Source organism: Anopheles darlingi, chromosome 3 (genome assembly GCF_943734745.1).
Source record: "Anopheles darlingi chromosome 3, idAnoDarlMG_H_01, whole genome shotgun sequence".
Lineage (NCBI taxonomy): Eukaryota > Metazoa > Arthropoda > Insecta > Diptera > Culicidae > Anopheles > Anopheles darlingi.
The window spans coordinates 6,636,467-6,662,864 of record NC_064875.1 but is presented as its reverse complement, the minus strand read 5'-3'; the positions used below and the strand labels follow the sequence as shown (position 1 = coordinate 6,662,864).

The 26,398-nt window shown below is 52.8% G+C and overlaps 1 protein-coding gene across 1 annotated transcript in view; it reads left to right on the top strand.

Moving 5' to 3' along the window:
- The window catches only part of LOC125954015 (protein patched), a 36,037-nt gene that overhangs the window by 5,581 nt on the left and 4,058 nt on the right, over positions 1-26,398 (top strand). Inside the window, 2 exon segments of the mRNA XM_049683951.1 lie at positions 24,373-24,923; positions 25,023-26,398. The exon segment at positions 25,023-26,398 is cut by the window's right edge and continues 530 nt beyond it. Of these exon segments, the coding sequence (XP_049539908.1) occupies positions 24,373-24,923; positions 25,023-26,398 (1,927 nt within the window).

Sequence of the window (26,398 nt, the reverse complement as noted above, 5' to 3'; positions counted from 1 at the left end):
AAATGAAATATTAAAACAGAAAGAGCTTGGAATGGTATTCGGAAGCAATTGGCGGCTTCGAAGTACCTTCCCCGGTTCCAACAACATTCGTTTGACGTAAGCTTTAAGGAGTCCCAGCGAAATGCTTGCCTTTTTGTTTTTTGTCAGAATTCACAATCTGTAAATCAGTTTTCTTTCTCTTCAAGGCCTCTGTCCTGGTTTTCGTCTCCATCGCTTGGATCGCTTGTTGTCCAGCCCCCGGACAACAATATTCGGTTTTTAGCCTTCACTTCACCATCTGGATCAACAACCAGATGTCGCTGTGGACGAGCATGCAACAACATGCAGGCGTCCCTAATGAGAACATGGATGTTAATGATAAGTTTGCCATGTTTGGAACCGCGGTGCGATGATTGTGCGCTCCTCGTCCTACCGGACGGGGGAGCAGCCCCTGTTTGCTTCATTAAGCGTTGTCCTTGTAGTGAAGATCCATGTAGTTCCGCACATGTTGGTTACATGAGTGGAGAGAGAAGTATGAATATGAGCTGCCATCTTGGTGATTGGCTATAGCCCACGACCGACCGACCGATGCATACTGGTCCAATCAAAACAAGGAGTTTATAGCGCAATTCAGCTCTCTATTAATTATGAACACTATTACACTGTGCAGCGTTTCTCTTAGTGGAAACTACAAACTACACTAGTGCGTGGCGTTGCTGCGTGGCCATGGGCATTGCAAATTGTTTTTCGCTTTTCGGATCTTCGAGCGCGATCGTGTTCACGGCTCCTCTCGCTGTAACGGTGTTTGGAACCAGCGTGTAACGGGTCACGATCGACGGAATTGCGACGATTGCGAGGATTTTGTCGTAATTAAAATATTGCAAATTTATCTGCCATCTTTATGAGGTCCTCGCTCTACAATGTGTGTGTGTGTGTTTGTGTTGCTAAAAACCTCCGATTGCTTCCCCTCCCCCCGGATACTTCCAATCTGGCCCGAGTGGTGATTGCTAGGCAACTTTTATGTCAATTACGTCTCCCGGAGAGCCACTCTCTCGCTATTGGGACCCACCGCATCGAATTGGTTGGTTGGTTGGTTGATTTGTTTGTTGCTTGGTCTGGCGCAAGGATGATGGCATTGCCATTCGTTTTGTGATGGGACACCCCTTGTGCCATTAGCTACACCTCACAGCGCGTGTGTGTATTTGTATTGTAGCTCAGGACAGCTGCTGCAGCGTCACTCTGTGCGTCCAAGCGTCGTCGCGCTTGATGCTGTGGACGCTGTTTGCCACAAGAAAGCGGACACGATTGATGTGGTGTGAAATGAATTAAAATTCCCATTTCCATACTAGAGTGGCTGGCGGCGTCGATGTACCATGAACGAACGTCTTGCGCGCGACGCGTTTCGGCGCGGATCCATCCGAGCGTAATTCCCTGCCCCCAGGCGATCACTCTCGGCGTCCTCTTCCACCTCGCGGCTTTCGGTGCTATTATGTTTCGTTTCGTTTCGTTTTCGGACTCTCGGATTCAACGGTGGATGCTGCTGCACCTCCACCGCCACCACCGCCGTTGTGTTGGCAGTACTCGACGTGCAATCGTCTGCGGCTCGATCGTCCGTTGATTAGGAGGAGAAGGATTGCCAGAGGAGCGAGCAAGCCGGCCGAAAGGAGGGGGACGGGAGGGATCGCGAGTTTCATTGATTGCGCTTCATCCTGGCGGGCGCGCGCGCGCGCCGTAGGTCAGTGCCGACAGAGGGCCCACAGCCGGCACTGATTTGCGAGCAGAAAGTTGTGTGTGTGTGTTGTGTGTGGCGAGGATGGCTGCAGCAAAACAATCAAAGAAGCGAAGAAGAGAAACAGAGGACGTGTTGGCGAGCGTGGTGGGGCGGGAGTGTAATGTTTATGATCATGAGGTTGATGATGATGATGATGATGGTGAGATGATGGTGATGTTTTGCAATTTTCCATTCACGGAAATTATTTATTTATTATTTTTTTGCTTCGCTTTTCTTCTGTGTGCTGCGCACATTCCTTTTTGGCGCGGACCCCACAATACACACTAGGCCGCCGCCGCCGGTTGTCGTCGTCGCATCTGTCAGCAGCAGACGCGAGGATGCGTCGTGTGCGTTCATCCGCTGTTGTTGCTGCTGCTGCTGCTGCTGGTTGTTGTCACAGGTACGATCGGTGCTAGGGCGTGAGGTATGAAGTGTGGAGTTGCCGCCCTGGTGTGTGCTGACTGGGCGCGGTGGGCGACCATATTTGGCATACAACAGACCGCCGCACCTCTCTCTGCAAACCTCCTCCGCCTTCACATACTCTTGTTGTGTATTGCAGTGCCCTGTTGTCGGTATTGTTATTACTGTTGGCGAGTGGTGAGGAGAGGAGAGAGAGAAGATTGCAGAGGTCGCACAGGACCACCCGGCACGATCGCGACGGCCTTTTGATGGTGAAGCGAGAGACCCACGAGAGCGCAGTATAATGCTCTCTCTCTCTCTCTCTCGTTTCGTCCCACTCGCCATCGACATCGCGACCAATATGCACCCCTTTCGGCGACACACTCTCGACTGTCAAGCGCGGCAGAATGCGGAGCAATGAGGAGGAAGGGAGGGTCTGTGTACCGGGTCCTGGGGGGAGGGTGGGACACTTTCTCAATTATCTGTCACAAGCCGCCCCGTAAGAACAGAGAGAGAGAGAGCAGCATCCTTTGAGCAGCAAGGCGACTCCCTGGCGATGAACTCCCCTGCTGCTGGTGTTCATTCGTGAACGTTCGTTCGATCGCCGATCGAACGATCGATCAAACCTCGATCATGTTGTTTGTGTGTACGACAGAAAGCGAAACCTATTCTCGCATGCGCGCGCTCTCTCTCTCTCTCTCTCTCTCGTCGTTTGGGGCTCCGCGCATCTCACGCATACTCGGTGTGCGTACGAGATCATGCTAATGTGTGTGTGTGTGTGTATCTCCGCGGTTGCGTATGTTTTCATTCCACAAATTTCTCCAACCTTCTCGCGCCCCCTTCAACCCTTTCTCTGTCCCTCTCTCTCTCTCTCTCTCTCTCTCTCTCTCTCTCTCTCTCTCTCTCTCTCTCTCTCTCTCTCTCTCTCTCTTTCTCTCAAACACACACACACACGCACGAGCCTCTCTTTTGCTGCCACAAACCTGCTTTTGACATCCGTCGCCTGTTGCCGCTGCGCTGCGCTGCGCGATCGATCCTCGTTTCCACCCCCCTCCTTGCCGGCCCCACCAGAGGCACCGTTGCGTGTGCGTGCGTACGCGCGTGCGTGCGTGTGTGTTTGTGTGTGTGTGGTACTGCGAGCGCCGATGCGGTAGGTCCGAATATCAGATTAAACAATTCCTTCTTCTTCTTTTTCTTCTTTTACTTCTTCTTGTTCCTCCTCCTTCGCCGCTTCGTCCCTGGCGCGGGGAAACCGGAGCACCCCGGAGAGAGGGAGGCGCATGGTGACGGCGGTGGCGACGAGGTTGTGCCCCCCCCCCCCCCCTCTGTATGGAGGCCGACGCATGCCTGCCTTGAGCCCGTGGACCACATTTTTCGAATCGCGTATCGTGTGTGTGTTTTTTTTTCCTTCTTTTTTCTTCATTTTGTTGTCCTCTCATCTCAGTTGCTCTATGCTCTTGATCTTTTCCTCTCTTTGCTCCTTTTCGGGCTGTCCCCTTGCAATTGCTCTTGGTCGCTCGCAGCACGCAGCATCCAACCGTGTAACGTTCCCCCCATGCCCCCCCCCCCCCCCCCCCCTGGGTCCGGATCGGATTGTTGTCGTTTTGGTTTTGGCCTTTTTTTCATTTTTCTTTCTTTCTCACTCCTTTACCATCGGTTCGATTGACGGAGAGGGATAGGGAGGAGGGAGCGTTTCCTGCTTCCCTTTGAACCAGGAAATGAGTTGCCACAACGCAGTGACAGTAGCACCGGAAGTGGGTTCCCGGTTGCACAGGTTTTTCTTGTTCTTCTTCTTTTGTCTGTTTCCATTCCTTCGAGAGCGAGATCCAGTGGATTCCAGTGGAGCGATCCTCCGTGTCCCGTCCGCGGGCGGGTAGTGGCACATCCCGTGACCTCGCCACCTTCCCCAATATTGACTTTCGGTGCATCAGGATCACCTTGAAATTCCACGTTCCCCAGAGGCCTCCTGCCCCCTAATGAGAAGGCTAAACATGGCGAGAACACGAGAGCTGTGGTGGTGGTGTGCGCGCTGGAATGGAATGTCGCCAGCCAGCCAGCCAGCACAGCCACAGGAAACACACACACAACACAACCGCAAACGCTCCTGTCCCTTGCCCTTCCCGTTCAATTAGCGACCAATTGACAGTTCTGCTCAATTTAGCCCCTTCGGGAAAAAGTGTGAACTGTCAATAGGAGCAGCATCAGCAGCAGCAGCAACAGCAGCAACAGGCCGTTAGTATGTGTGATCGGTTTGGTTTGAGGTTCACCATATTTGGCCAGACGGCTGGGAAGGGGCTAGATCATCTTCTCTAGCGCACTTCGCTGGAGGTCTTTACGTCAGTAAAACTGGATTCTGGGGATGTCCACACAATGCACACACTACTGAGCACGGGAGAACTGTCACTCGCATCGTACTGTGCCACAAGACAACCGTCAATTGGTAGATCATCCGCGTAACATTCCAGATCTGATGCTGATGCTGCTGCTGTTGATGTCTTCATCTCACGCTCCGTGCTTTGTGTGTGTGTTCTACTAAATAAGTCATTACCGATTCACCGTTTCATGCTCCCCCCTCCCCCATGCTCCGCAGTTCGAGGGCAACGGTTTCATCGTTGAACCTTCTTCTCGCCAAAGGGGGGAAAAAACGGAAAACAAAAAGGCCGATCGACCGATCTAAAGGAAAGGAGAAGACAGACGAACGACGATCAGAGGCAAAAGGCAAGGCAGCGAAACGGAAAACAGGGAGGGGGGTTTCAAAAGAATGCGCGTGGAATGAGGGACCGGAGGATAACTATGATTTCTTAATAAGTGAACGAATCGCGACGCGACGCGGCCCCAAAGCGGCAGCAACCGGCTGGCCGGCCGGCCGGTCGCCTGCTGATGATGATGTACCGCGTGGCGGTGCGCGCTCTAGTAGTGATCGTAGCGGCGATCGTAGCTACCATTCTCACCGCATCCTTCTTCGTTCGCGATCGTGCGGCATGGAGTGGAGTCTGCGAAAGGCGCGGAAGGTTGGGTGGACCTAGCGGGACGATCACGCGGCTCACGGGAACTCCCTGGGCGGTCTGCCGGAGCGCCGGTGTAACAGCCAGATTTATTGTTATTCATTCGATTCGCTCGCTCCCGCCGCAGCACCCCTTCCCCCCACGATTCTCTTTGCCACGATATCGCGTCTCTCTGCCTCTCTCTCTCTCTCTCTCTCTCTCTCTTTCGCTCTTGCTCGCGATCAGTCACCATCACCAGCTCTCCGGTCCGGCCGCGGATGGATGGATGTTTGCTGGTCGATTGGCTATTATATCCTCTCTACCGTAACGGCCACCACGAAGCAATGACGACGACGACGCCGCTGATGATGATGACGAAGAGGTCGCCACGTCGGAATCGACACGAGATGATGATGATGATGATGATGATGATGCTGACGGGTCTTCATCAAGACACGGTCCCCCCGGTGTAAGGGGTTGTGGAAGAGAGGCTAGAGGGGCCTTTGAAAATGATGAACTCCTCTCACGCGCCCCTTGGGAACCACCAGCAGCAGCAGCAGCAGCAGAAGGAGGAGGAGGAAGATCGCCTCAACGCAAACACAGACACACATACACACGCACACACCGTGATGGCGCGCGCGGTGGCCCAGCGCGAAGGCCGGACACTGCCCGGCTTACCGGAGTCCCGGCTGCTGATGCTGTTGCTGTTGCTGGCGGGACCGCAAGCAGAATAAACATCTTAATTATATTTTATTTCTTCATCGACCGGAACCCACTCGCGGTGGCGTCGTCGTCGTCGTCGTCGCTGTCGTCCGGACTGGAAACCACCGATCATTAGCCGCGTCTTGGGAGTGAGAGCGAGCGAAGCAGCATATCTTGGTTGCGACGCCTCGGTGGAGCAAAGAAAAGCAAATAGCATGGGAGAGAGGAACGGAGATGTTTTTTTTTTCGTTGTTTTTGGAGAATCGCCACCGGGGGCCAACCAACAAACCGGACACACCAGCGCCCTGGTGTGGCGCTTCGTGTCGATCGCGAAACAGAGAGAGAGGGAACTCAATTTCCGATCAATTGACCAACAGCGTCGCCAGCGCCACAGCCGGTTGTCGATCGTCGTCGTCATCCCTCCAAGCTCAGCACATCCGCAGCAGCATCCGCAGCTGTTGCTGCTGCTGGCTGGCTGGCCCCACCAGGAGAAGGCCCCAGGTTCGATGATGTTCGATGACGATTCGTCATCCGCTCATCGACGGGACGGGATGCCGCGCTAGAGTAGTAGTGTTGGTTGAAATTTACGAAATCAAAAATCGATTAATGTTTACGATCGATCCGAGGGGTTCGGTTTTTTTCTTCGAGAAAAGGGAGGTGATGGAGGAGAGGGATCTCCTCCACGCGGCGTCTCTTTCTTCACCCGGATTGGGCTGAGGGGAGAGGGAAATTGACTTCTTGGTGACGTTTGTTGCGTCCCCGTCCGCGATTGGACGTGTGGCCTACATTTTTCTTCGTATGAGTCGTGTCGAGCCGCAACGAGGTTAGGCGCGTGTTAATTGCCATAATAGATTTGGACATTCCTCACTTGCTCACACTTGAACGGTTTTGTGAACGGTTTTGTGAAAACGTTTGAAATGCATTCAAAATGAAAAAAAAAAATCGTATTCCTCTTGAGCGCCATTTTGTGATCATAAATCTACACTCCACTAAAAAACAAAGGGCTCCTGGCCTGGCCTCGTCCACACTCGTCGGACTTATGATTTGCTAGTTCACAGGCATCACTAATAATAATTCTTTCATCCCAGAAAAAGGAGGGGGAAAAAGTTGGATGTTGTCGGCCACCTTTGAGCTCCTGCGTCCGTCCGTCCTGCCTAACAACGCCACGTTAATGGTGCCAATCGCTCCTCCAGGTCGTCGTTGGCTCCAACCTGGACGAGTGGCTTACCGCCCCGTGCTCTGCTACCTTCTTTTACCTCCCTGCCCAGCCCAGCCCTGGTACTTTGATTGTAATATCTCAATTTATGTTTTGCGCTGCAATCTGTGCGCCCCAAGACGCGCGACGACTGAGCGACGGTGACGGTGGCGGCGTCGGCGGCCTGGTTAGCAGCAGCTGCATTTAAATTGAGACATGAAACAGTCAGCAGCGCTCAGCAGTCAAGCAGGAGGAGCGCACGGAGGAGGAGAACAACAAGCAGCGCCGCTAGCACGTCGAACCCATGATTGCATGGTACCAACGCCGCCACCGTCGTCGTCGTCGTCGCCGTTGTTGTTGTGTTGTGGAAGAGAGGATAAAAGAGGAGAGCGATGAGAAGGAGTGGAATGGGTGGAGGAAACTCTCGATATCGTACTACTGCTGCACGATCCCACGATCTCCCCTGGCGGGACTTGGCAGACTCGCCGTCAATCGTGCAGCACTCGACTCCTGGGACCTTGGTATGCATCTCGCATCGCCGGTTCAGTTATCATGTTTCAACAACATCTGCATACTTACTACGTTCCCTTGATCACCTGGATCCCCACACTCGCCGGGACTCGGGGAGAACAGTAGCTAGTTCACAAACTTATCCCCAAGAGTTTCCAAAAGAGTTCTCCCCAAGTTTTTTTTGGAACTCCCAGGACCGTTGGTCCCCTTTTTTGGGACGAAATCCTAGACCTAGGTAGTCCCCAGTCATCTACTTCAGAAAAACGAAACGGGAGCAACTCGCAGGGACGTCAATTTAATACCCTCAGGGCACACCCGATCGATGGGGCGCAGTAATCATCTCCTTCACCCTCTTTTTCTGCTTTTTCGCTTTTTTTCTCAACTTCCGCGGTTCGGATCACGCGGGCGGTCGGGTCGGTTAGTCGCGCGATGTCTTGGCCTTGCCACGATTGTACCTACCTGGGTGTACCCTGGGTGAGACGGTTGGAAGGGGTGCTAGCGGAGGTGGTGGTCTATTCAACGGAAAACCGACGATTGCATTCCTCCTCTCCAGCGCTCCAGCTCGATCTCTTCGAGACTCCCTACTCCCACTTCTCTCTCTCTCTCGCTAGGTGGCGCAGGAATGCGCGAAGAACATCGTCGCGTCGTTGTCTGCGGGCTGACTGTGTGACGTTTGTGTGACTGCAGGGAGCTCGGCGTAACCAGAGTCCATCTACCCCATCTAGTGATGATGATGGTGGTGGTCTCCGGTCTGGTGAGGTTGTTGGAGGAGTTCGCCTTTCGTTATTTACGCCATTTCCCGTTGGCTTTTTGGGTGGCACCGAGCAAGCCCTCTCCGTGTTGTTGTGGCCACATCGTGGGTTGGGATGTTTTGCATCTCTATTTCTCTTCACGTTTCTCTTTTGGGATTCTTTAGTTGGTGTTGGCCTAGGGGTGTTTTATGTGCTGATACTTCTTCAACTCCAGAGAAGAGTATGGATCTACAGAGCGTAACAGGAAATTCCGTTGGACAATATGGAATTTCTACGTTTGGTTATCTTCTTTAAGGCATTAGAAGAAGTGTTTCTATATGCAAGAATCACGAACAATTAAGTAAAAGACTTGATAATCGTTGGATACATACATAACATGCAATACTCCTCCAGTTGTCATTCGCATTCTTCGGCGCAATCACGCGAATACTGGAATGGGTTTGTGACCTCAAAACAGGGACAGAGGCCGCCAAGTCCACTGCACACGTAGCCGTGGATGGATGCTGGATTTGCATCTTGGCAGCTCCAATCATTTGTGAGTCCCGTTTGGCGGCCTCCCTTCCCCACCTTTTTACCTTATTCTCCTGCTCCTCCTACTGGGTGCGCTTCCTGTAGGTTTTGTATGTCCACCACCACCACCAAGCCACCAAGGAAGAAGGTTTTTATGCCGCGAGCTCACGAGATCGATCGATCGATCGACCGACAGACTTGGGAGCGGATGGGAAAAGCGTTGCGCTTTCTATTGCTTCCTGCCTTTTGCGCGTCCGTGTCCCGTCCGTGACGATCGTTAGAACGAATGTTCTCGGCCCTTTTTTTTATTGTTGTTGTTGTTCCTTCCTCGTTTCTCTTTCGCTTCTCTTTGCTTGCTTCCTCCTTTGCGGCTCCTCCACTCCACGAAGCGCTCTTCTCCCCTGAATCCTTCTGCTGAAGGTTCGTCCGGCGATTCGTTCCAGCTAACCGCTGCGAGCAGCTGCGCGCTCCGGTCTCTGGGGTGCTCTGCGTTGGCACAGACCACCAACTGATCGTACTGATTGCTAGTGCTGCTGCTGCCGCTGCTGCTCCTGCATCGCGCGGCCCGCGGTTTTTTTTTTGCCCGGCAATTTTAATGTCTCAATCTCACCGTGAAGAGATTGACTGTTGCTGTTGCTGTTGCTGCTGTTGCTGGTGGTAATGGTGCTGCCCCGGTGGTGGCACTGATGAAGTTGTTTGCTATTCCCCCTGTCCCCCTTGTTTTTCCCCCTCGGGGGAAGCCACGTCGTCGTCGTCGTCGTCGTCAGTTGCGATCGCGCGTGGACGACTTTTGCATCGTCCGGCGACGGACGGACGGAGCGTGCGCGAACCGCGCGCCCTACAATCATTATATGTGCCGTTGGGGTGGTGCTACTGTGTGTGTGTTTGGTGGTGGAAAGAAGGAAAAAAAAACAAAATCCCCAACAAACCCCAACCCCCCTGGGCCGGATGCTGTGGCGTCAGCTGTCGCGGCACTGTTCTCCCCAACCCCCCCATGTTTGTGGCAAACGCTCGGGAACCAAAACAGGAACTTGCTCGCCTGCTTGCGCCAGATGATTGCCACACCTCCCTCCCACCTCCTTCCCCCATTGAGGTGGGTGGTAGGTTGGTGGGTGGAAAAGCGACGCGAGCTGACGCGAGGAAAATTAAATGAGTTCTGTTTTCTTTGCCTTTCGCCACGCGCTCGCTGTGCTGCTGCTCCCCTGCTGTGTGTGTGTGTGTGTGTGTGTGGCGCATGTTGAGAGTTGGTGTTTTGGAGGATCGGAGACAACCGGCGGGTGAGGGTTGTTTACGATGTCGTCGGCGTCGTCGTCGTCGTCGCCGTCGTCGTCGCCACCGAGATCGCCGCTGCTCCCCTTGTGGTGTGGCCACCGACGACGATCCCTTTCGAAACCGAGTTTCACCCTTGATCTTTCCGCTAGGCTGGCCGGCTGGCCGGCTCGCAAACCGCCATTCCAATAATGGCCGGCGAGCGGCGAGCACGAGTCCAGCAGCAGTCCGCAGATCAAGCCGAAAGCGATCGCAGCGTCGCACTTTTTTTTCCTCTTTTGTTGTTGTTGTTGTTGGTGGTGGTGGTCCATCACAAATCATTCGCCACCCGAAATGTCATCCCCATCAAATGTTAATGCCGTGCAATGTGTGGTGTGACTGCGGTGGCGCTCGCTCACGAGCCCCCGCGCACGAGCAGCCTCCTCCTCCTCCTTCCCCTCTCATTAGCGATTCATAAATTATCAAAATTGATGCGCGGCGGCGCGCGACGCGGTCACTTGTGGACAGACAGGCAGGACGCAGGGGAAAGGGAAATGTGGCTCTCGACGACGACGACGAGGTGACGAGAGATGGGCGCTACGGGATTTGCATACATTTGCCACCATGCAAGCAGCAAGCAAAAATAATATTAAAAAAAGCAACATAAACACGTCTAAGAAGGAGAGGTCCCCTTCTTCTTCTTCGTGCCATAAATGGAATACCAATTTGTTGAGGGGTGGGGTGTATATTGCGCCGGGCAGGGGTTAGACCGTAGACCGCACCGTTCGTTGGCTGACGACTCACTCACTCTCATTGACAGCTCTGGACCCACTCGGGATCGCCGATCGCCGATCGTTGTTTATTTACGCACTCGACCGCTTTTATGATGTTGTTGCTGCTGCTGTGGAGCTCCCATTGCTCATCAAAACCGTCACAAATGTCATCGAACGAGAGACGATCCTCAAACAAACGAACAAATACACATTTCGGGTACTCGAGAGATTTGGATCCTTCTTGAGTTTGTTTCACTTTTTCGACGTAATGTCAGAGGATCGTCGTTAGTCGAACCCCAAACCTAACCTAGAAACCGTTCAACGGCAACCGACCGCGCGCGATCGACCATTTTGAAAGATGGTCTTTCCACTCGTCCTCTAGTCCGAGCATGTATATGTTGCTCGTGACCCCATGATCCATGGTGTGTGTCCGGGGCGGGGCTGGACTGGATCTGGCTGGACTGAAAATAAATTATTGCCCAGCGATGGGCAGCAGATTAAATGTGTCATAATTTATGGTCGGATCCATCGACCTGGCTGGCTAGAATCGTGTGAAGCCTTTCCTTTCCGTGCGTGTGTGTGGTCACAACAGCGTAGTATGCAGTGGCCGCTGCTGCGGCCTGTGTATATGTGACTTACGGTTGCGTCGCGCTCGCTGAGACCGGAAACGAGAATAAGAATGGGCCCGATTGGGGGCGTGTGTGTGTGTGGGATGAATTGTCGTTGAGCTTCGATGTAGAAAAACGGCTCGAAAACGGGAAGGAAACTCTACACCACGCCACGGAACGAGCACAACAAGGTATGCCCGGTAACCGCCAGGTTCTCTCTTAACCCTCTGTTCTTGTCATCCGATCACCGAGGAAGATCGATCGCTTCTCCCACTCGCCCGCTGCTTGGGGTTTACCTTTTTTGGGGAGGGTTGGGGAAGGGGGGAGAACATTTGAAACATTGTAACGACGATACCACCGCGACACTGGTGACTGTGTCTGCGCCTGCGCTGCGCTGCGCTGCCCGCTCGGTAGGTAGGTGGTAATCTAATAAAATTTATATCCAACCAATTTCTAATCCCACACAATGTCTAGCCACCGGCGGGGCGAGGCCAGGAAAGGGGGGCTTAAAAGGCAATCGAAACCGAAACGTAAACTAATCCATCCACGCTTCGTTGTACGCCTGCGCCTTGGGCGTTTCGTTTAAAGAAAGGAAGTGTCTTAAGCATATGCCGATAAGAAGATCGACTGGTCCCGGGGGTACTACAACATAGGCACCAGTTTGGAGATCATTTTCATTGGTTACAACAGCAGCAACAACAACACAGCCAGCGGAGCCCACACGCACACGCTTTAGGCGAGAGAGAAGGGGAATCCATCTTCAAAATTTCAAAAATGGGATCTTCTGGATCGTGCCATAAGTATGCTGGAATCCCTTTCCGAGGCTCGTGCGTTTGCGAAGAGCGAATGTTGCAAACACGGACACGCGCGTACCAAACCGAAACATAACTCCCGCGTGGAACACGACGACGACCCGCATCTAATTCGAGATGGAAGATCCGTGGTCGTGATATTACTTACTGGGCGGGACGGAGGGTGGGATCCTTCTTTTATGGGACACCTCCTCCCTTGGCGGAAATGGTTTTTGGAGAGCTTGTTCTTCATCAAAACACCGACAACAAAACAACGGTACCGAAAGCAGGAACCACCGCAGTTGCATCGCTCCACACTCTATTTTCTCCCCCTTGCATTTGGTTGCTGCAAAGATCGGTTGTGATCGTTTCCTGTTCTCCCACCGGCATCATCCCGCGCCTCTGCTAGTGTGCTATCGATTTCATCACGAGCCACACACACCACCACCTTTTCATCCACGAAGCGGAAAACCACGAGAAATGTGAGAATCTTCATCAATCTCCCTGACATATTAATTAGTCTTCTGCTCATCGCCGACGAACAGCAGGGGGGAAGAGAGGAGGAGACCTGAAGATGGCGGATGATCGGCGGTGAGACGACGACATCCGCGATTGGCACAACATTCGTGTTCTATTAATACGCCACGTGCTTCAGCAGCGGGGAGGGCTGGGCTGGTTTCTTTTTTTGGATTCATCCATCCACCCTTCCGAGCTTTGTTTTCACACCCGGAAACCGGAGTCTTTACCGTCGCGCCTCGCAAGAAATTGGTTCGTTGGGGTGATGAACTGCTTTTCTCTCTTCTCCCGCGATGTATCGCCAAAAAAACAGATAATTGGAGCAGACAAGAAGGTAGTTACGCGTTACTTTGAATAACATCCGGTTCCTTGTGGAATGGTGTTTCGAGTGTGTCACGCATATCTGCGTCGCGTGTTGCCGGACACTTCCGACAGCTATGTTTGGCTACTGTTTGAAGAGGATGAAGCGTGGCATCATCCCGGATTATCGTTTGTTGACATTGCTCGACAACACTGATGGACACGCGTACGCACCGAACCCCAACTGTAACGCTGTAAGTTGATTTTTGTGGTCGAAATGGCAAAGAAACGGTGACCTAGACCTGTAAAGACTTGAGCTAGTTGTTGAAATTTTGATTACAACGAACCTCAATCCAGGGAAATCAGAAAGAATTACATTGCAGTAACTTCTACTAGACTTCTACAAAGTATGGCGCTGAGGTTCTTCGTCTTCTCGCCCGTTCCAACATGTTACGGACTCCCAGTACCTGCTGAGCACGTCCTAATACGCAACGAAATAGCATATTTTGTTTTTGGGGCCCCTAATAGAGACATTATCTCCGGCGGTGAAGACAGTTGCTTCTCTGTTTGAGCAATTCGTGCTACGTCCGATTCGCTCTGGTGTACTTCCAGCCCGGGGAGTCAACGGAGCCAACCACAACAACAACCGACGGCGGTCCAATTTTCCCGAAAAAAACATCAGAAATGGACCACATAATTACTACAGATCTGGGGAGCACAGAATTATGAAACGTCAAGACGCCGGTTCCCTTCCTCTCCTTCTGTTTGTTCTCTTTCTTCTTGCCATATTATTGAGCCGGGGCCCATGACCATTTCGGCCGATCTCTGGCCGTTTTCGTTGCCCGAAAAGCAAAAAAAATAAAAAACAAAACCTTCGAGGCACGCACGCACGCCAACCGCAAGGGGTGCGCATCACGTTTCGAAAAATACCAGCATATTATGATGGTCCTCCCGGATACAGGCCGGGTGGCCGCCGCCGCCCCTGGAGAGTTTGTTCGGGACCTCCTGCCCGAAGCGCCCAAAGACCACCAACCGCAAAGTCCGGGCCGTGCCGGGCCGGGCCGGAGCTGTATTAAGAAATTATCGAAACATAATTTAAAGGCGGCCAACGTGTGTTCTCCCCTCCCCCCCCTCCCCGGCTTCCGCTCCGCGCTTCTCTGGCGGTTGGTCAGAGAGAGGCGCCGCTGTGGCAGACCACATGGGATGGGTATCATGGGCATCCATTGGCGGCAGTAGCCGCGTATTGTGGGATAGCAAAAGAAGAAGAGACTGTGAGCGATCCGTGGGAGGAGGGAGAAGCTAGCGGCATGCTACAATCGATTAGGGCGTCATCAGGGCGGCACACTCTGGGTCCAGAGTCGCCCTAACCTCCGTCTATCTCACTGTCTCATCTGGGTGGGTTCTGCCTTACATCATCATCATCATCATTCTCATCTTCATCACCATTTCTACTACGAAACACGGGGATCATCTTAGGACGTCCGAATGTAGACATCATCCATCAGCAGAGGACACACAGGGAGTGGCTGCTCGATCCTCGTCCAATAAAGACCGCGACGGATGATTCCCTTCTCTGCCTTTTCCTAACTGCCTTCCGGACCTATGTCCTCTTCTCCTTTTTCCTGGTCGCGTTGGTACCTCCAGGAAATGTATCGAGATCATCTACGGGAATATGTGTGAGGAGGAGGAGGATGTGTGTTGTTTCCCTCCGGTCCGGCTCCGGGACCAGCAAGTGCAGACACCCTTGGCGAAGTACACCCTGTCATTGCGGTGCTGGACTATTTCGTTTTTTTTGTGTCTCCCTTCCATTCTCTGGGGATTCGACTTTTTCGCCACACGCTACGCCCAGGGTCCGGAATGGGAGTGGCCCACCACCTCGTGTGTGCGTCCCACGTCCCTTTACAAATCCAACGACGACGACTACGACGACGACTGTGGCCTGTCCGCAGCAACAGCAGCAGTTCTGCAAGATTGTAGTCGGAAATAGCGGGGTCCGGGGTCTTCGCCGCTTCACTAGAATTTCTTCATTATTTTCTTAAACCCCCCAGGGGTCCCGACCCCGAGGTTTGTGTGTGTCCTTTTTTTTTTTTTTTGGGATTCCCCTTTCTGTTCCACCTCTCCTTCTCGTTCCATCGTTCGCTGCTGCAGGAGCATAAAAGGATCGGTGGCCCTGGCAGGGATGGACTGGTGGAAGTCCATGGACGATGGGTTGACAACGCTGGTTAGCTTTTAGGGGCTGGCTAAGCATTGGTGGTGCTGTGTCTGTGTCTGTTTTTCTTTCGTAGAAGTCGCAAAAACGAAAAACGAGCGACGGCCGAGGGTTATCCTTTGCAGCGTAACAAGTGCATCCTTACACACACTCGTTACAGAGAGGTACAAGGGAAAAATGTATTAACAATGGGCTGGCGAAGTGTTTCTTAAGAAACTGCAGGCGAGAAGTGTTGGTACAACGAGGTACAGTGCGATCCCGGGGTTGCTTCGTAGAATTGTGTGAAACACTCTGGAAATCCGTGTTCCAGGACTACATCTAAAGCACACACACACACATCCTACGCACTCGCACTGCATTAGCAAAACACATTTATGAATTATGGGTCTTGAGCATTGAGAGTAAATTGAGATCACGTGTGCGGTCGATCGGTCGGTCGCACAACAACTTCACCGCTACGTGCTCCGAAGAGGGAGAAGGAATGGTCGAACCATTCCAGAAGCCGTCAGCCATCTCAATGGATGATATGCTCACCTGGAATTCCAATTTATTGTAGCCCACCATGCCGGGCCGGCCAGCCCTCGTGTTGGACCGCGGCAGCAGCAGCAGCACCGAGAGTGTGTGTGTGTAGTGAAGAAAACCCGAAAGACACGGCATGGTTCGCGTCGCAAGGTTGTAGAAGGGCTGCTGCTGCTGCAGCTGGCTGGCTGGCCGCGGTCGGCTAATTGCTAGGTAAGAGGCATACATTTCCTTAATTTCCTAGAATTTGACACAATTTCCCGGAATCGCCGGAGACGACGACGATGACGACGACGACGCCGTACGCCGTTCGTCCCCAAGCTCGTCACGTCTAGAGGTAGCAGCAGCAGCCCCCCTCCCGGGGGAAGAGGCTCTAGAGGCCGCAGAGTCGCACGCACGTACACGCGTGCTCGGCCAGTGCTTGTGGCCAGTGGTTCGGTGGGAATCGCGGCGGAATGTGGCGGGAGTAGTGAAACCACCACCTGGGATGATGACTGACCACCGCACTTGGGGTGCGGTCGTCTCTCCGGCCACGTCCGTTGGCTACAACCGGTTCATCGGTGTAATTTTCCCAAACCAAATCAACTTTCCTTCCTTCGCGTCTCTCTGTTTCTCTCTCTCTCTCTCTCTCTCTCTATCTGTGTCTGTTCCGCTATTGCCGGCGGCGACGTCGGGAACGTCGCGCGTGGTTGTTGCCCGGTTGGTCGGTTGGCACTCGAAACAGCCCTCAGCCAGCCCATGGTGGACCCACGGAAGGGCAAGATCACGACGATATGTTGATGCCGCCGCCGCCGTCGCCGCCGCGCCACGATGATGCTGTTGATGAAGTTGTCCGGCGGCCAACAAATGGCGAATGCGAAGACAGCTGGAATGGTGAGACCCTCATCCCTGGGGTCCGGCGACGTGCACGCGTACACGATCGTGTTCCACTCGTGTTGATTGACGCGACTAGTCGTGGTCGTCTGTACGCGCGCTACTTCGTTGTGGTTTTGCGGAGGTCTCTAGCCCGGGAATTTTTAAATTTTTTCGGTGTGGAATCTCGGAAAATCGATCTTTACATCATAGACCACACCAGTAGAGGGACCGTAGTGTAATCGAGATTGCACGAGCTACTAACTCGTAGCACGACGATCCTCTAGGAACTGTTGGACGACGGAATACAAGGCTTCGACCATATGGTTCCCGGGATACTGAGTGAAATCGAGAGCTAAAAGAGATCTTAACTATTAAGATGCTTAAACAATTAACATAAAAATGTTGCCAACCACCGTTAAGCCGGTCATTCCAGGGGGACCTTATGTTAATGAGCCGTGTATGGTGTAGACCGGGGAATACGATATGGTGACGTGTGGGATCATCGGCATCATCTCGGTTCTTGGAAGAACCTCCTCCGGTATAGAGGAGTCTGCCAAAATGGTGTGTCAGCTTCATTAGTAAGCAAGGCCCGAAAGTTGGGTCCACTGTTATCCGCGGGTGTCTGAAAGTCACGAAGTTGATCCTAATCACAGGTGATCCTTGTATTTCATTGAATAAATTCCTGACATCTTCGCCCAAAAACCTCGATTTTCTCGAGGCTTCGAGTTTCATCTCGTCACTAGACCGCGTGTTCTGTATGTTCAGTTCAGGGTTCTACGGGCATCCTTTTGCCTCTTTGGAATGGAATGTGTGGTCCCCATCCTAAGACGACTTCTACCGGAGCCTTCGGAGGAGGAATCGGTGGAATGCCGTTCGGGGTTTTGGGCTTGCGGGCATCGTACCGCCGAAACATCTGCCGTTAATTGAGAGCTCTCGATGGACATAAATCGATGGCAGCACACACACACTAACACACACACGGCTGGAATACATAGGACGTCGGTGGCGGACCACTCTAAGCGGGGCCACTCGTCTAAACTCGTCGTCTTTCCATTTCATCCCTTCTGGTTCTGGTACATCTGCACCTTCCGGGGATTTCGATTCTCGATTCGTTCTGTTTCTACGTCGGTGTCGGTTTGGTTTCCTTCTCAAAAAAAATAAAATAAAAAAAATCCAAATGTATCTCCCCCCCTGACGCGGCCGCACACATTCGGGTAGATTGGTTTTGGTTCGGGATGCCAATAATTTAGCAATAAATCATCTTCAGCCCACAGCTGCCGCCGGACCCCGGGTCCGTGTTGCGTGGTGGAAACGAATCGGTCGGTTTGGAATACGAAATAGAACGGGAACAACACGATGGCGCAAGGTCTTCGTTTAGAAGCTTTCCGACCTGTGGTCCTGTGGACCTGTGGTGCTGCTGCTGTGTGTGTGTCCCGCGGGTACGTTAAAATGGAAGATTGGGCCACAAATTACACATGTCAGCTGCGGGGAATACATACTTTTGAGTTCTCCGGTCGCAACTCTTAATGACTGGCAAAGAATGATTTGCGGCAGTACAAGTGGACCAAGTTCCGAGGTTCCCTATGTTTGCAGGATCTCAGACCAACAATAATGAGCGGTAAAACATGCTGATTTCCTTTTTCACTGTTACACTACACTCAAAATTGGCTGAAGATGATGGATTTTCTCTTTCGAATCGAACTTCGTAGAATGGTGGTTCTGGAACAAGTCAATGAGAGATATCCAGAGAGAGGAGGATACAGGGATCGGTCGTCAATAAAACACTTGAATCAAGGCAAAAGGGCAGCATGTTTATCACTATATAGTTGCAATAACGGGACACAGGCCCACCTTCCTAGTCCAGTGCTCTAGGCTGTCAAGGACAAGCATATCCGCGCGTATGTTCGCTGCAATAAACGTCGGGGTCGGGCTCTTGGGTCTTTCTCGGTCGACACCAGTACCTGAAAGTGTGCCAATAAAGTTGTTGACCAGTTAAGGCATTCGGGGAATGTACACCTCAATTAAAAAGTCTATATTGAACTTCGTTGTCCGGAGGAGTGCGAGAGAGCGGCGAAAGTAAATGATCCTGGACGCACACACACAAACACACACACACCGAGAGTTTGCGCGAGTCACCGGATTACCCCGGGAGGCAGCAGCTTGTTGTACATAGGATAAAAATCATTTGCTGTGGACAGCGGATTGTTGGCCATAAAGAGAGCCCTGTATGTTGTAAGCCTTATGCCATAAATGATCCGTCACAGTCCCTCGTGTCTGTGGCCTTGTGAACGGAGAAGGTCAATGCAATGGTGCTTGGAATGCAATAACCATAAACCGTCCGGGACACCGGGTCGGAAATAACGGAAACGTGGTGATATTGCTCTCGGGGTAGAGGAAACACCATGTCCTAATCATCCATGTGACTGTTGTTGTTGTTGTTGCCGTTGCTGTTGATACCGGCTTATCCAGGTATTCCTGGCGTTCACAGAAAAGTCATTTTCGCCTCCCCTAGCCCTTCTATTGCTCATCCAGAGACGATTTTACCTTTTAACGAAAACCGACCGGTCGGGCCGGACTGTTGAAGGCCACCAGCACCGACTTCGAGGGTGGTCACTAGCGAGTTATCTCGGTTCTTTGGGCCGGGGCCTTTATGCTGGATGATCCCGCGCCCGGCCTAAGACGCGGGTAGACGAACCATCTTGAATTGCTCAATGATCGTAAAGGTTACACACACTTTAACCGGATGGAAAAATGGAAATCAACCTTCTTCCTCTGCTGCTGCTCCCTTCTCCTCCTCGACGAACATCGTCTCAACCAAGGTGGTCGCCGTGGTGGTGAAGGTCGTTTCTCTTGAAATGAAAGCCCACGATACGGCCAGGCCAGGGTGGCCAGCCGCCAGCGAGGAGAGCTATGCTCGTGCGCTTATCTGTCGTGGGACCGCGTGCCCTGCTGGGGGGTTCTCTCTCTCTCTCTCTCTCTCTCTCTCTCTCTCTCTCTCTCTCTCTCTCTCTCGCTCTCTCCTCTCTGCATCTCTCTGGCTGCCGGAACAACAAACCCTACCCCGTTGTACGTGGGGACCTCCCGCTGGCACGATTCAAAACCATAAAAGCCATTTGTAAGAAGATTCGGAATCGGATCACCGTAGGGGAGACTGTTTTTAGAGGGCGACGGAACGACGGCGGTTGAGATCGAGGACCTGGACGCGCGGCACTGTTCAAGGGCGGGCGGGGGTTGGGCTGGGTCGCCTAAAACATGCAAGCCCAGCGAACACATTCGTTCACCATTTGGGTGGTTTTATGATCGAGATCGATACACACACTGACACACACACACGCACACACATACAAGGCGCAGGCTTATGAGCTGGATTTGTTGAGGTAAATCTGGACAGGTAAGGCAGGCAATAGAAGCGAGAGAACCGATTAAAGCGCGAGCAGCTTAAGAAGAAGATTAAGATGTTAGCTTTTAAGGTTGAGGAGGGGGAGAGGCGCGTGGTCAGTCTTCTAGCTATCTATATCTGTTTCAATGTCTTCATTAGTTTCCCCACGGGATCAGCAAATGGATATTGGGGTGGGGATTTTTTTTTTGGACTCGATGCCACCTCCAGTTGGGCGAGAGCGCATCAAAAGACGCAACATTCCAACGTGTAAAATTCGGGAAGTTTGGTCAGGATCATTTATTATCGCAGCAGGATAGCGGGATTGCGAATTGCGGGACGCCGAGTATCTCTAACTCCCCCGGGGTCATCCTACACCAGAATATTTCCTTGAAGGAGTCTTCAATATCCTCGAAATCCTGGATGGTCCCTATCCCTATGGCCGAATGCAACTGCGCGCTGACGGACGGCATCTGGTTTCTACTTTAAACAATCCATCACGTAAGCAGCACAGTCTGCAAAAGGACATGCGGACGAAGGCTTTCCAGGAAGGCAGGAAGTCATTAACGCCCTACCCAACCGTTGAGCCGTCGTCAGCATCACACACACACACACAACACCAGCGTCGTCATGTTCTCAGATTGCGCGCCAAAGCCAGCCTCCGTGAGCCCTGTTTTGCCGCTTGGCATGTTTTTAATTTTCTCAACTTCTCGGCGCAGCTGCCGCCAGAGGAAGTTAGCTAGCGAAGAGCGCGGCTTCAAAGGCTGCTCCTAGGCATGTGTTGTGCGCTTTTGAATGGTGGTGTGTGGACACTTCAAAGACCATGAGACCAGAGGAGATGGATAGATGCGCGCGTAAAAAGATGAATGTCATTTTCTCGGGCATCAGCTTCGGAATGGACAGCGCGCAGCGTGGACGATGGCGACCGCCGGAGAGTGTGCATTTTAATGTCTGTATTCCGTCGTTACCGTCGTGTCCGTCGTCGTCGTCTGAAGTAGCCGCAGCGTGCAGTCATCGCCAAACGTTCGCCTCAGGGGCTACCATGGGATGGCGAACGAACCGAGCTGGAACGACATCCAATCATCCGGATCGCCGTTAAAAGCGTAAAACATGCTGTAAAGATTTTACGATTTATGGCGCGATGACGGGACGACCGGGAGAACCGGGAAATTGGAACCCCCGAAGGTAGCGGTGCCGCCGGCCTGAATGCCTGTCGATGGATATGTAACAAATTCTTCTTCTCCCGAACCGACGAGCTGCGCGCGCCGCCCAGTAGCTGCTCCGGCAGTACTGGCGCACCGCTGCCCATCTTCCAGTGTCCAGTTAATTGCGAGTTAAATGCTAGGGCTAAAGGAGTCCAGAAGGGACGACGACGCTTCCTGCTTCCTAAATGTCCACACGGGTAATGAGCGAAACGAGGGCTATTCATTTTTACGATCTGCAGCATCATCGTCGCCGTGTAGTGTGGAAGATGTTGTTGAATTTCTGGAACCGCTCTGTAGTATCCTCACAGACACTGGACACCTTCTAACGGACGAGAACGCGTGAAGGAGGATCCATTAGAAGCGTGTAGCGTTCGCCGAGAAAACAGGACTTTTCGCGTCCGAAAGTCCAAGAACTGAAGGACCAGTTCCAGATAGTAGACGCCAGCCACTGGCAGCGTCCCATGTCCTCATGGCAGAGAGTATGGTCGGTAGACACGACGATAATGAGCCTCGGAGATGGGGGGGGCGCCCCATTTCTACATTGTTCGTAATTAATGTCCATTACCTACGGACGCACCACCCCCCACACCCCAGGAGCGGGGGCAAGTCGACTGTTTTGACATTTGCCATGCACGTCACTGCAGCGGAGTTTGCTCCAAAAACCGGATTGCTGTCGGGAACTGAACTCTCGGAGAGGGGACCTCAAAAGCAATTATGCTGTGGCCAGTCGGTCGTACCCAGGGAGTTGCACCAGTGGGCCACATCCATCATACACCCCGGGGGGAGGGCTGTTGCTGCGGTGCGTGCTGTGCGTTCCAAGCGAGCTGCTGGGATCGAGGATCGTTTGATATCCACGGCACGGTCAGTCACGGTGTCGGTGGGAACGGAAATGGAATGAATGAATGAATGAAAGTAGCGGTTGCAGTCACTAGATCCATCGGGCACATCCTGCCGTCCGTTGATCCGTTGCGTATTAGAAACCTGATCCCCGTAGACACGCTACGTCTTTGCTACGATAAGTGAGCTCTCGACGTATCTCGCACGTACAATCAGTAACCTGGCGACAAACAATGGAGAGTGTGCTCGGTTGGGGATACTGTACCGTATCGATGTCGATCATACACAGGATACTGTACTGGCATCTTGAGTTCGTTTCCTCCGATCTTTTGCTAGGTTCTCTCCAAATACTTCAAACAACAGCAGCTCGAACAGTTTCTTGTGCTATTCCTGAAAGTGATCTCCAATTACCCCGTTACCTTTCGCCGCGATTCCCAACGTTGTCGTGTGTGTGTGCATCTGTGAGGTCTCCATTCACTTGCTTTCTCCGAAATCTCACGCTCCTATCGTGGGGTAACCGCCGTGTGGTCCACGCCTGGCTTCTAGCGCTCACCTTCACCACGAATCCCGCTTCGAAGACCACTTAATTCGATTAATCTTTCCGATTCTCGCTGAAATTCCAGACTCCCGAGGGGAGACACACTGTGATTCATTTCAAGCACTCTCTCGTTCCCGGGCGATCGTTTTCGTCGTTCCGAAGCCACCACCCTTCGCGTGCGCAGATTCCACCACCGTGACGTGACGGCGGAGGCCTTGCGCAACGCAGCGAGCAACTTGTCCTGATTTTGGTGTCGGCCCTTTCTACGGCCGACATGGTCTCACAGTGCCGGCATCGGGGAATCGTCAAGAAGAAGAGCGCAAACGGGAGAGAAAGAGAGAGAGAGAGAGAGAGAGAGATTGTGATTGATCGTAGGCCGCCGACAACGCCATATAAAGACTCGAAGGCACAGATCCGTTAGCGTCGCGTCGTGCGCGCCTCGCTAGGAAGATTAAGACGTAAACATTTGTTTTAATTAAGATGTTCCCAGGTGACCGTTGCGCATGGCGTGGCCACAACAAGTCCCCCGGGGGGAGCTTGTAAAGCGGAGAGGGATTTACGCGTGTGCTTTATACGGGGCCCTGCCCTGACCTCTACACACAAGGTCTAGTCAAATTACTCTTCAACGCTTTTTCGACGGCTGGTTGAGAAGGGGGAGAACTATTTCAGTAACCGACACACAACAACACGTCTACCGATGGCATAGTTGTGTTTTAGTTAGGCTCCATAAAAAAAGGTTCCATAAACGGACACCTCGTTAACAAAGGATCCGTGAGAAGCGTTTTGCTTGCTTGTGACCGAAGTGGAATGGCAGGTGACAGCCTGCAACATCCGTATTACGCGCAACGGCACCGAAGGCATCAGATTTTGCGCACGGCGAAATTCCAAACAGAAGCTGTGGTGTACGCTGCCAGAGAACGGTCGTATATGTATGTAGCCTGCTGAAAGCTGATGCTAACGCAACTCGATTGATGTGCGGCTGATCGCTAACCGCTTACCAGATGTCCCCGGGACAAACGTGTACGCCACAGTAAGCCCGTAAACCTGAATTTAAAGAAGCTTGAGGATGCTCAGGGAGGTCTTGGTTGGAGACTTGGGTGGGCCGTAAATGAAGTTCGTTCCGTCGTAATCTAATATCTGATCAACCCTATGCCACACCTTGCTGCTGGCCTCGGCTTCGGGATCGGCCCACCACCGATCGCAGCATAAGACCTTAAGACGGGAGCAACCCTAGCAAATGACCGCTGGCGCTGCACGGCATCGGAAACCCGATATGCTTCGCCTGCTCCTGAGGTCCCCAGAGGTCCCAAAACAGGGCGTGAAACGGGGACAGGATGGGGGAGACGGTGCGCTTCTGGTCAGTTGTGGGGGGGGGGGGGGGGGGGGGGAGGGCACGATTTTCCAGTTGAGTAACCAAAATCACGGTACACCATAATGCAACCTGAGACCACCGCGCCCCCGGTTCCGTGTTGTGATGTGTCATCCTTTTTTTTTGCTGGATTCAGTTGGAAGAAAAAAAAAACAAAAAATAATGCTGAAGGTCTCCCTCCCCTGGACTGGAAGCGGAATTCTATCTGGGCACCCCTCTCAAGATAGGTAATCCCATGGTAATCGGGAAGAAGAAGCCCCCCAAATGGTTATGTGCGGTAGTTCAGTTTTCACGCTCAATTACACCGTGGTGGTGTGGTGTTTGCTGGCGAGGAAGGGCCAGCGATTGACCTTCTTGATCTTGCGAAACTGTGTCAGGTGGCGTCCACAACTAACATATTCTCCCTTTTTCCTCTTCTTTTTGCAGGGCAAGGCACGGGGGAGACGGTCCGCGGTTTACATGCGATCAGTGTTCCAGTCTTATCTCTACAATCTCGGCTGCTGGATACAGAAGCACGCCGGCAAGGTGTTATTCGTGGCGATACTGGTGCTGAGTACGTTCTGCGTGGGTCTCAAATCGGCCACCAACCACACCGCGATTCATCAGCTCTGGATAGAGGAGGGTGGGTATCTGGAGAAGGAGCTGGCGTACACGAGGAGAGCGCTCGGCGAGACGGACTCGTCCACGCATCAGCTGCTGATACAAACGCCAAAGGACATGGAAGCGTCGATACTACATCCGACTGCCCTGCTGACGCACCTGGACGTGGTGAGGAAAGCGATCGCGGTCACGGTACACATGTACGATACGACGTGGAGTCTGAAGGATATGTGCTACTCGCCCAACATTCCCCGATTCGATACGCACTACATCGAGCAAATCTTCGAGAGCATCATCCCGTGTGCCGTCATTACGCCGCTGGATTGCTTTTGGGAGGGTAGCAAGCTACTCGGTCCGAAGTATCCCGTGGTCATACCGTAAGTATCTGCTGAAACACACGCACACACATCCGCTATTACTTCCGTGGTGCGATTGAATTAATTTTATTTGACTGCTCTTCCGCGATCTTCTTCCAGGGGTCTAGCGAACAGAGTGCAGTGGACGTCGCTGAATCCACTGACGTTACTAAAGGACATCAAGGCACAGAACTACCAGTTTCCGTTCGATACGCTCGAGCAGTACATGAAGCGAGCAGGCATTAGCACGGGCTACACCGAGAAACCGTGCCTGAATCCGAAGGACAAACAGTGCCCGGACACGGCACCAAACAAGCTGACGGGCCAGGTTCCAGATGTGGGCGCTATCCTGACGGGTGGTTGCTACGGGTTTGCGGCCAAGTATATGCATTGGCCGGAGGAGCTGGTGGTGGGAGGTGCGGTCCGTAACCGTACGCACCATCTGAAATCGGCCAAGGCACTCCAAACGGTCATTCAGCTGATGGGTGAACGAGAGCTGTACGATTACTGGAACAATCACTACAAGGTGCACCACATCGGTTGGGATCCGGAGAAGGCGGCCGAAGTGCTCAACGCCTGGCAGAAAAAATTCTCAGCCGAGGTGAACAAGATCATGCAGACGGACGTGAAGCCACTGTCACACTACGGTGTGTACGCCTTCTCGTCGGCCACCCTGGATGACATACTGGGCAAATTTTCGAGTCCTGATCCGATTAGCCTCGGAATTGGCATCGCAATCATCGTCTGCTACACCGCACTGGCCCTACTCCGCTGGAAAGATCCAGTCAATGGGCAGAGTGGTGTCGGTGCGGCCGGTGTGCTAGTGATCGCGGTTACTACGGCTGCAGGTTTGGGTTTCTGTGCATTGTTGGGGATCGCTTTCAACGCCGCTACGACGCAGGTGATCCCGTTCCTAGCACTCGGGCTTGGAGTCGACCATATCTTTGTCCTAACGCACGCATACGCCGCACGAGATCCAAGTGAACATACGGGCCATGTGCTGAAGAAGGCAGGAATGGGTGTGCTATTCGCGGGTGCAACGACGGCTGCAGCCTTTTTCGCGGCCACGCTCATTCCCGTACCGGCTCTGCGCGTCTTCTGCCTTCAGGGTGCGATTCTGATCGTCTTCAATTTGGCCTCCGTAATGCTGGTCTTTCCTGCGATGATCTCGCTGGATCTAAGACGCCGAAGGTCGGGTCGATCGGATGTACTGTGCTGCTGTCTGCCAGCCCTACCGGGACTGACGAGTGATGCTAGTAGCAGGCAACGGTACCACTATCATCAGCAACCACAACAAATCCAGCCACAGCAACAGCAACAAATGCCGAATGTTGAAGCGCAGCGTCCGGAAGAGGACTCCCTGATCGATTGTCCATCCAAGTCCTGTTTCAGCTTTTCCATCTCGAAGTTTGCCCACAAACACTACGCACCGTTCATTGCGAAGAGCTCGGTGAAGGTGTGCGCCATGCTGCTGCTGTCCAGCATCCTCGGTGTAT